This window comes from Poromitra crassiceps (assembly GCF_964638095.1).
Source record: "Poromitra crassiceps genome assembly, chromosome: 6".
Taxonomy (NCBI): Eukaryota; Metazoa; Chordata; class Actinopteri; order Beryciformes; family Melamphaidae; genus Poromitra; species Poromitra crassiceps.
In genome coordinates this window covers 46,488,409-46,499,266 of record NC_139627.1, presented here as the reverse complement: position 1 = coordinate 46,499,266, position 10,858 = coordinate 46,488,409, and the positions used below count along the sequence as shown (strand labels likewise).

The 10,858-nt window shown below is 43.5% G+C and overlaps 1 protein-coding gene across 1 annotated transcript; it reads left to right on the top strand.

Moving 5' to 3' along the window:
* Positions 1 to 229: 229 nt before the first annotated feature.
* Positions 230 to 8,011, top strand: LOC310778306 (U3 small nucleolar RNA-associated protein 14 homolog A). Its single transcript, XM_083638693.1, has 3 exons — positions 230 to 447; positions 3,247 to 3,608; positions 5,332 to 8,011. Exons 1-3 carry the CDS (start codon positions 243 to 245, stop codon positions 7,147 to 7,149), a joined length of 2,385 nt encoding a protein of 794 aa, XP_083494819.1. The 5' UTR covers positions 230 to 242; the 3' UTR covers positions 7,150 to 8,011.
* The last annotated feature ends 2,847 nt before the right edge of the window (positions 8,012 to 10,858 follow it).

Below are 10,858 nucleotides of genomic sequence, written 5' to 3'. Positions count from 1 at the left end.
ACCTTATCATGCCAAATAAAGCCATTTTGTATTGAATTGAATTGAATTGAATTGAATTGAGAGAGAGCGAGAGAGAGCCAGCCTAACGCTTTTGTCCAGTAGAGAGAGCTCTAACACAGCACAAAAACCGCCGCCACGAGAAGAAGAAGACAGTTTGCGACAGTGCTGCGGCAAGTTACCGCCTTTGCGACAACGCATCGGAACACGTCACACGTGTGTACAGTCCTACTGTTGAATGAAACATGGCAAAGATTTCCAAAAAGAAAGTCGACAAAAAGAGTCGAAAACCTGCAAAAACGAAAAAAGAAATGACAACCGTGAAGGCTGATGTAGCCTACGATGATGACGAAGAAGAAGAGATGAATGAAAACATCACTAGCGACGAAGAAGAAGTAGAAGATGAGAGAAAACACCAAAAGCTGCTGGAGGCCATCAGCTCCCTTGGAGGTATTTCATATTATTGTTTGTGTCGTTTTTCAGTGGAATCATATTGTGATTTGAGATATTTTATTACAGTATTGGGTAACACTTTACAATAACGTACACAAATCCTATAGTAGTTACTGATAAACGAACCATTAACTAATCGCCAGTTAATCATTCGCTAATGAAAAATTTGGCATTAGTTTATCACTAGTTAATCATAGTTAATGAGTAGGTAGTCATTAGTTAATGATTAGTATCTAATTTCCTGAGTAGAGTAGTTAATCAGTACCTAATGATTACTAAATTTCAGCTCGTGAATAGAGTAGTTAATCATTACTTAATGATTCCAAAATGTCAGTGCGTGAATGTATTAGTTAATCATTAGTTAATCATTAGTTAATCTTTTTGTGTACCCTATTGTAAAGTGGTGCATCATACTCAGTAGTTTATGAATACTGAATCATTACCTGTCCATTAGTTACTCTTTTCGCACCCTAATATAAAGTGAAAGATATCCTTATCAAATAAACACTCCCTCCAGGTGAGATTCGAACCCTGAACCCCAAGATTGTTAAATTGTAAGTCTGGTTCTCTACCATCTGAGCTAACCAGCCTGTTGCTTGTTCGAGCCATACTATTGAATGTAGAGCCTGAGACCAAGTATTATAGTTTAAAGGTATATTCCACCCAAATACTACTTTCTGTCCAAGTACTTACAAGCAGTGTTGGGAGTAACTAGTTACTAAGTAACTAGTTACTGTAACTTAACTACCTTTTTTAGTAACTAGTAATCTAACTAATTACTTTTTCAAATTCAGTAACTCAGTTACAGTTACTAAAATAGTAACTGGACTAGTTACTAGTTACTTTAGGACATGAAAATAACGGACAACTTCAGAGGATTACCCAGTTTCTGATCCTCAGACCTAGTCCGGGGAAAGAGCTGCAGCCAGAGCCCCAGAGGCTAAGGACCTTGATAGGCTATAAGCCTCCCCAATAAGCGAATGTTCAATGCCACACTGTGGCACAGCAACACTAACATAATGTGTGCATTAATAACAATCGAAGCGGACTTTTAAAAGTAACGCAAAAGTTACTTTCCCTAGTAACTAATAACTTTGAAGTAACTGGTAACTTTAAAGTAATTAAATTACCTTTTGAGAGAAGTAACTAGTAACTGTAACTAATTACCAATTTTCAGTAACTTTCCCAACACTGCTTACAAGTACTTAGACATAAGTAGTATTTGGCTGAAACATACCTAAGTACTTGGACATGAAGTAGTATTTGGATGGAATATACCTTTAAAACTATAAGTATTTGGAGAGAAGGTAGTATTTGGGTGGAATATATCTTAAAAACTATAAGTACTTGAACAGAAAGTAGTATGTGGATAGGACATAATACTTAGTCTCTGACTCTACAGACCTATAGTATGGCTCTACCAAGTAACAGGCTGGTTAGCTCAGATGGTAGAGAACCAGACTTACAATTTAACAATCTTGGGGTTCAGAGTTTGAATCTCACCTGGAGGGAGTGTTTATTTGATAAGGATATCTTTCACTTTATATTAGGGTGCGAAAAGAGTAACTAATGGACAGGTAATGATTCAGTATTCATAAACTACTGAGTATGATGCACCACTTTACAATAGGGTACACAAAAAGATTAACTAATGATTAACTAATGATTAACTAATACATTCACGCACTGACATTTTGGAATCATTAAGTAATGATTAACTACTCTATTCACGAGCTGAAATTTAGTAATCATTAGGTACTGATTAACTACTCTACTCAGGAAATTAGATACTAATCATTAACTAATGACTACCTACTCATTAACTATGATTAACTAGTGATAAACTAATGCCAAATTTTTCATTAGCGAATGATTAACTGGCGATTAGTTAATGGTTCGTTTATCAGTAACTACTATAGGATTTGTGTACGTTATTGTAAAGTGTTACCCAGTATGGTAGTGACATATGTCTGCTGTCTAATCAGTGCGTGGTAATCAAGTCCGGGGGTTCCACAGCAAAAAGGGGAAATATTTATATTCACTGTTATAATTCCATCCATAAGTAACACAATGACAGAATGTAGATTTTGGTCGTGCGTTTCATATTACCCGGCTAGCCGGGCGCTTCTCTCGCTCATACTGAGCATAGCGCCCGGCGACCCACGACGCATTTCCAATCAGACAATCGTGCAGCTCTCACGTCTAGGTATAAAAACGAACCCTTACCTGAGCCAGAAACTTGAAGTGAAGATGCTATCCGATGGCCAACATCCTCTTCTTTTAAATAAATATAGTTGCTGCTTCCAAATTGTTGCATAAAATCCACTTTTCTGTCTTTGGAAAATCGAAAATCATTCATCTGGAGCAACCCGGAAATACGACTCACTGTTTACTCACTAATGTCCCCCACGCTTCCGGTTGCTCCAGATGAATGATTTTTGGTTTTTCAAAGATAGAAAAGTGGATTTATGCAACAATTTGGAAGCGGCAACTATATTTATTTAAAAGAAGAGGATGTTGGCCATTGGATAGCGTCTGTACTTCAAGTTTCTGGCTCAGGTAAGGGTTCGTTTTTATACCTAGACGTGAGAGCGGCACGGTTGTCCGATTGTGGTAATTTGTGTCAGTTTAGGGGTCCTTGACATGAAAAGGTTTGTGAACGACTGATCTAAAATTGATGAAAATTTCAGTTTTCTTTGACATCACACCTAACATTACCATTCGGTAATTTGATTGTTTAACGTGATTTTACGCACATGAACCATATTGCGATATTTCCCATATTGTCTGCCCTAGGTAAGAAGAAGAAGAAGCTGGGTGAAAGATCCGAGGCGGCCGTGCAGATGTCTGAATTCATGGTCAACGCGGAGGGTGAGGGCGACAAAATCGACCTGTCTGACCTCATCGGCACCATCGACAAAACCCCTGCGGTGTCTAACAAGACCAAAAAGCAGCTGAAGAACCTGCAGCAGAGCCAGAAGACCATTGAGTGTCCTCTGAGCAAGCAGGAGAGCCAGAGGATCCAGAGGGACGTGGCCTTTCAGAAGACGGCGGCGGAGGTTTCCAAGTGGCAGAACATCATCAAGCAGAACCAGAGGGCCGAGCAGCTGGTGTTCCCCCTGAACAGGGAGCCGTCGGGCCCCAAACCCCTGGAGAAGGTAAATGTTAGCCTGCTTGGTGATGATGAAGTTGGTCATCATGACCCAGTTGTCAACGATTTTGTTTCCTGGTGTAAAAATGCTTTTCTACAACTCAATGTCTCTAAAACAAAAGATATGTGTATCGACTTCAGATGAACAGTGTTGTCAAGGGTCAGGCAGTGGATATTGTAACCAATTATAAACCATGCTTGATTGATAACCACCTGAACACTGAAAATGTTGTGTAAGATTAGAAAGTCTGGCAACATAAAAAAAATAGCTTGAGAAAACTTGCTTATTTCCAGATTAATAAGACTCTTATGACACTGTTCTATATAACTTTTTATTGAGTATAGAGAGCCGCAGGAATGAGTCCGGAAGTATACTTCCGGGTTCTTCAGTGGAAAAGTCTATGGGATTTAACATGTGGGTTTCGCTTAAATGCATAAAATCAAGTCTGTTGTTAACAAAAGTTTATGGGAAGATTGGGAACGCGAATCTGGGTCCTGCATGATAATCTTCACAAACGTGAATGACTTTTGGAACGTAAATGCGTTTTTTTTTTTAACTTGATTTTTATAAAACGCTTCAAAAGGCATAAAACTTATTCACATTTGTGAAGAGTATCATGCTGAACCCAAATTCGCATTCCCATAAACTTTTGTTAACCACAGACCTTATTTTATGCATTTAAGTGAAATCCCCATTCTAAAACCCCATAGACCTTTCCACTGAAGAACCAAAGGGCGGCGATTTCTGGATAAAGCCTACAAAAATACTTCATCCCTGCGGTACTCTATATGTTATCTCATTTTCTATGATCTGCTGGTATGACAACCTAGTTGGAACGAAACAGAAGAATCCCCTTGATAAGATTGTGAAGGTGGCAATTAAAAGCCTTTACATACTTGTGCGTCAAAGCCCTCGCCGAATACGCCGAGGGGTGCGCCGCAGCCGGCGAGCCTGTCAGCGTAGCCTGCGTGCATCTCCTCGAAAATGTGACTCGACGCAGCTAGTATAATATAATTTAGATGGGGAGGTAACAGGAGAGAGTGAAATATATTACCAAATGTATGCACTACTAGTGTATGCTAACTTCTAGTCATTGAAAACCTAGTGAAATCACACAATTTACTCATTTTGCTGGGGACACCCCTGCGACCCCTCGTCAAGCTGACGTTCGAGTATATGGGACTAGCTGCCGCCGGCAAGGCTCCAAGTCGAGGCTGATGCACAAGTATGTTTTCCGCTTTAGTTAGCGGGAGTACAGTTCAGTAGTTTGAATCACATATTCAACAAGAATGGGCTTAATAAAGCTACCTAGGACCATCCGTTCAGAAAGTGCCCGTCCTCCTAGCTCAGAGTACAAGCTGTTACCGTCCGGCCTATCTTAAAGTGCCCCTAGGCCACGTAAAACAGGTACAAAAATCCTTCTCATTTGAGCCTTGAATGCTGTTGGCAGGAGCAGGTCACTGCTGCTCTTGATGAGTAGTCCACTACCTTGGTGATGGTGATAATGATAATGATACAGAGACTGTGACAACTATTATTGACGTGCAGTATATTATTTGTAGTGATGATTTGCATGGAATGCTGATGTTTGGGTGGTTACGGTGGATACTTATATGTCAGTGGTATGTTGTGTTTTTTACGTTTTGCTATTTGCTATGTGGTGTTATCCTTGCTGCGGCACAAATTGCCCACTTGGGACAAATAATAAAACTTGAACTTGATCTTGAAGGTGGTGTGCGGGTGGAAAGCGCAGACCCCGCTGGAGCAGGAGATCTTCAGCCTGCTGTCCGTCAACAAGCAGCCCTCCATCGACCCCATCCTGACCCCGAAGGAGGAGGCGTCGCTGAGGGCCATGAGCCTGGACGAGGCCAAGATCCGGCGTGCGGAGCTGCAGAAGGCCCGTGCCCTGCAGTCGTACTACGAGGCGAAGGCCAAACGCGCGCGGAGGATCAAGAGCAAGAAGTACCACAAGGTGCAGAACAAGGCCAAACGCAAGGAGTACCTGCGGCAGTTTGACGAGATGGCAAAGACGGACCCGGCCGCCGCCCTGGAGGAGCTGAGCAAGATGGAGCTGACGAGGATGCGGGAGAGGATGTCGCTCAAGCACCAGAACAGCGGCAAGTGGGCCAAGTCCAAGGCCATCATGGCGAAGTACGACGAGGGGGCGCGGAAAGCCATGCAGCAGCAGCTGGAGGTGAACAAGGAGCTGACGCAGAAGATCGTCACCTCGCTTAATGAGGAGGAGGAGGAGGAAGAGGAAGAAGCTGAGGTGCTGCCTGATTTTGTGAACGATGCTGAGACGGGGCCGGACCCGGCGAACCCGTGGATGAGAGGCAAGCTCTCTGCAGAACCCGGCGAGAACGAGACAAAGGACTGCGCCGAGCCGGCGGCTGTGGCGGCGACGGGAAATACAGCAGAAGAGGAAGAGGAGGATGAGCAGGAAGTGGAGGAAACCGAGGAGGACGCGCTTCTCAGAGAGTTCAATGCCAAGCGGAAGTTGCGTCAGGCTCAAGAGTCCGACATAGAAATGGTCATAAGTCGGAGTGACGATGACGACGATGAGGCGAAGAAGGGCACGGATCCAGACGCATCGGACAAAGAAGCAGTGATATGTCTGAGTGACGACGACGATGAGGAAAAGAACGCAGAAGATCCACATGTATCGGACAAAGAGGAAGAGGAGCTTTCACGATTCACGAGCCTTTACAGAGGGATAGAGGCCGAGGCGGCTGCGGGCGACGTACAGACGGATGCCCTGTTGGAGGAGGGGCTTGTGAGGGTCCGGACGCTGGAGGACGTGGAGCTGCTCGCTCTGGAGGAGCCGGTCGCTGAGGAAGCACCGGTTCAGACCCGAAATCCTCCGGCTGCAGAGAGCCGGCCGCCCGGTCCTCACAAGGCAAACGGGAAAAGGAAGCGGGCGATCGACCTGAAAGAAGTTCTCACCAAGGAGGCCAAAGTCATCCAGGTCCCTCTGGCTCAGACCGTGGAGGATGGCGAGGAGGAAGAGGAGGAGGAGGAGGAGCAGAGGGGCCTCATCAAAGAGGCATTCGCCGGGGATGACGTCATCTCCGACTTCCTCCAGGACAAGAGGAGGCTGGAGGAAGCGGCGAAGCCCCAGACAGTGGACCTGACACTGCCCGGCTGGGGCGAGTGGGGTGGGATGGGCCTCAAACCGTCCCACGCTAAGCGCAAGAGGTTCAGGGTTAGAACCGAGGCGCCGCCCCCGAGGAAGGACAGCGGCCTCCCCGGCATCATCATCTCCGAGGCGAGAGCCGGCTGCGTCGGCGCTCACCAGGTGGCCTCGCTGCCCTTCCCCTTCGAGAAGCCCTCGCAGTTCGAGAGCACCATCCGCGCTCCACTGGGCCGCACCTGGAACACGGAGTGCACGGTGAGGAAGATCACCAAGCCCAAGATCGTCACGCAGCTGGGCGCCATCATCGAGCCGATCGCACGGGAGAAGCTGATGAAGGGCAAGAAGGCGCCGTTTGCTGTGAAAACAACTCCTAATAAAAATAAGGTGGACTCAAGGAAGAGAAAAAAACGCTAGAAACAGGTGTTTTTGACATGCTTGCAGATCAAAACTAAATGAAAAGAAAAGTGCAACAGGTTTCACTGGATGTCAGTGTTTCTCCACCTCTAAGGCTAATTAATAACTTTGTAGCTTCAGAGCTGGGGCAACTACGTCACGTCTGTGCGAGCAAAGCAAGGCATTGTGGGTAAATAGGATCTACTCCTGTACACTGGTGCCACTCGCCATTAACCTCTATGTAAAATCGTGGTAAAAACAAAACAAAAAAGTGAAATAATTTCATTTATAAATGACCCAAAGACAGCATGACATGACGATATATTACAACTTTGCCGGCCATAGAATGTGCAAGATACATCGAGTCATTTGATGCATCTTCAGTAATGTCACTCATGTCTGTTATGTGACCTAGTTAGAACCTTCTGTCCGCCTGGCATTTGAATAAGGGCTTCATTCACAAAGTGCTTCCTGGGAGATATATGTATGCCGAATTGGAGGGTGAAAATGAATAATTAATAATAATTAAACAAATTAATTAATTTGTAAATTATGTTCTGGCAGTATTCAATTTACCGATAGACAGTTGCCACATTTAGTTGCCAGATGAATGGAGTTTGGTGTGGCTGCCTCTCCTACTGGACCACAATGCATTGCGTTGGCAAGCATTCCTCACCTGCGCAGCCCTATTGATTTCTGTGTTGCTCTGTGCGATCATGTTTGTTTGATTCTGATCAGTTCACTTCAATCCATGTCTGTTCTAAGTATATTTCAGCTATCAAGAGTTTTCCAATGATCTGTGTGTACTGAAACGCTCACCCCCCCCTCACAGCTTTTCATTTGTATTTTATATTTGCTATTGAAGTGAATAACAAGTTAACAATAGTTTAAATAAATTCCACAATTGGAGTTAAAGCCATTACGGTTGCCAGCGTGTGTATTGTACAGTTTTATTATCAGCTTTTACAGGCTGCATGGGGTTTAGCTTTTTAGGAAGGGGTACACTTACTACCCTACCACTTTATGTGGGTTATGAATGCAGTGTTAATTGAATAGTTTAATGTATAGTTTTAGACATACCCAGTATGATAGCAGGAACACATTTATACCACTAGCATTTGCTCTCTTCAAGTTTGGTTTTTAAACAAACACAAAGACCCAATGTTAAGAGGTAGATGAGTCTCTTGCGCTTCAGCCCCTCCACAGAGGGAGGTCGGTGCTCTCAGAACAGGACGGTATTCACTGCAGAAATAAATGGGTAAACCCAAGAAGGACCTAGAGCACTCCATTCACTGGAATAGATTGAATTCACTAGGTGCAGACCAACGTTTCGACGCGACTGCGTCTTCATCAGAGTCATCAAACAGTAATGGCAAAAGACAAGTTGTTTAAATAAGCCTCCCCAGTACACAATGCAGTTTGTTATTGGTTGTTCAGGATGGGGGGCGGGGGGTTCTATTATATCAATGAGCCAATGGCATGATGACAGCACTCTAAAGAGGGATAGGCATTACAGCCAGCCCCTACATGAATAATATACAATGATAATTTGTTCTACCTTCTATTCATTATCATTGTATATTATTCATGTAGGGGCTGGCTGTAATGCCTATCCCCCTTTAGAGTGATATTATTCAACAGAAATCCCACCCAACCGAAGGCTACATTGAGATGAAATGTGGAGTTGACATCAGATATGTAAATTCCAGTAATCTCCAAAAGGATATATTAAAATAGCTACATCACATAAGGTGAAATATTACAATATAAGCTAACATTACAAGTAGTGAAGAGGTGTGTGTGGGGGGAGGACAAAATATTAATAACATAAAAGTAGCGGCCAGTCGGTGGTCGCTACACAACTGTCTTTATAATAAGGAAACCGAAGTAAGAGAGCTATTGAGTATTTTGCAGCATCACCATAATAGTGATGAGAACATTGATTGGTGGGAGAGGCTAAACAATAAACAACCTAAAATACAAGACAGCACTGACCAGAATCAGACCCTCAATTCAGTCAAAAATCAGCTCCAACAACTAAAATGTCCAGGCTTTTCATTTTCTGCCCACATTTGCTACATAATAATTATAGCTGCTTCTCCTACCAGAACATGTAATAAAAACGTCAGAAAGAAGGCAGCTGGTTCAAGACTTGAGAGATAAAAGTAAACTTTGAGTTAATAGATATTTTACAAAACAACTCAGAAGATAAGTGTATATTGGTTACTAATTTGATTATTTATTTTCATTTTGTAACTTGATAGTAGGCTACTAGATGTTGATGATTCTGATCCACACTCCATACCAGTTGGTGGCGGTAATGCACCAATTCTTGTTTGCCAACCGCCAATACATCTTAAAGAAGAAGCAGCCCCCCCCCCCCCCCCCCCCGACGGCTCGCGCATATGCGATTCTGTAGTGTGTGGCGCGAAATCTGACCAAACATTCGCCATTCGAGAGAAACCTCCTTCATTCTGTTGTTAAAGGTAAGGGGAATTTGTCTCACTGGCATAAAGTATTATGCTGCTGCATTCGTGTATGGCCGGAGGTGGCAAGTGGCAAACGCGTCATCGTCGTGTTCGTCTCACTTGCTAGAAATGAGACGAGAAAACAAAAAAACAAGTCATAAAGCAGCTAGGTATTTTAATGCTAAGGGCTAATAACGCGTGTACGTGCACGCGCACCTAATCACGTGCACATATTTGTTTGTTAAACCCATACAATTAAACGTTATTATAGTTGTTAGCTGTCTAATAGCCGATGTTAATTGGCATAGATACAGTCTGATCTGTGTGGACCCCCACAAAATGTTACTACAGCTGGCGAGACTAGATAATGGTAAACCCCCCATCTAACTCAATGGGCTGACTCACCAAAGGACGGTGCTCTGGCTCTACTCTACAGGATTGGGGATTCAAAGGTCTGTTCAGATGTTACTTTCACTGCGGGGGTTGAATCCCTGATCCTGTCTGCCTCATGGATGTATTAGGTCTGCCTGGGCTGGGCTAGCAGCTAAATGCTAGCTCTGCTGCATTGGAAGAACGGGAGGATTTGCCCCACGCTTTTGACTGTTTAACCTGTTTCCTCTCTGTTTTTAGCAACATTTCACTTGTAGCTAAAACAAAAAAGATAATTTATCATCAATTATTTGGCATAATCTTATGCCAAATACTGTGTGTAATAAAGATGAGTGTGGTGTCAGGGGTGTAGCTTGGAAATTCTCCTGGGCCCCCGTGAGCAGGAGTGCTTGCTAACTGGCAGATTTGTCAGGTTCCCAGGCTACCTATTCTATTCCCCACACTATGGCACCCCAGCAGGGAATTCTCACATAATTACACTTCTGCAAAGCACCTATAGCCACAGTTGTAGCACTTGACCTTAGTGGGCCAATCAGTGTCATTTTCAAAAGATTCCTGCAAGTTTCTTCCAAATCTGGGGGGGCTGAAGCTGCATTCAGGATGTTTATTATTTAATGTCTTTTGTTTTCAGTGATATTTTATTTGACCATCACTAGAGTCACTAGGCAAGGCAAGGCAAGGCAAAGTTTATTTATATCGCACATTTAAAACAACCACAGTTGACCAAAGTGCTTAACATGTAAGCAAATACAAAATATATACATATAAGAAACACTTAAGAAACAGTAAAGTAGTGGGCACAAAAACACAGTAAAAATGGAGTCGAAGTGACAGCTCAGCTCGAGTTGAAAGCCACGGAGTAGAGGTGAGTC

What these genes read in the sequence shown, in the direction of transcription:
- LOC310778306 (XM_083638693.1), top strand. Translation starts at nt 243, where the DNA reads ATGGCAAAGATTTCCAAAAAGAAAGTCGACAAAAAGAGTCGAAAACCT. An exon ending in GGCCATCAGCTCCCTTGGAG is followed by an intron (nt 448 to 3,246) that starts GTATTTCATATT and finishes TGTCTGCCCTAG; the next exon opens with GTAAGAAGAAGAAGAAGCTG. An exon ending in GCCCCAAACCCCTGGAGAAG is followed by an intron (nt 3,609 to 5,331) that starts GTAAATGTTAGC and finishes TTGATCTTGAAG; the next exon opens with GTGGTGTGCGGGTGGAAAGC.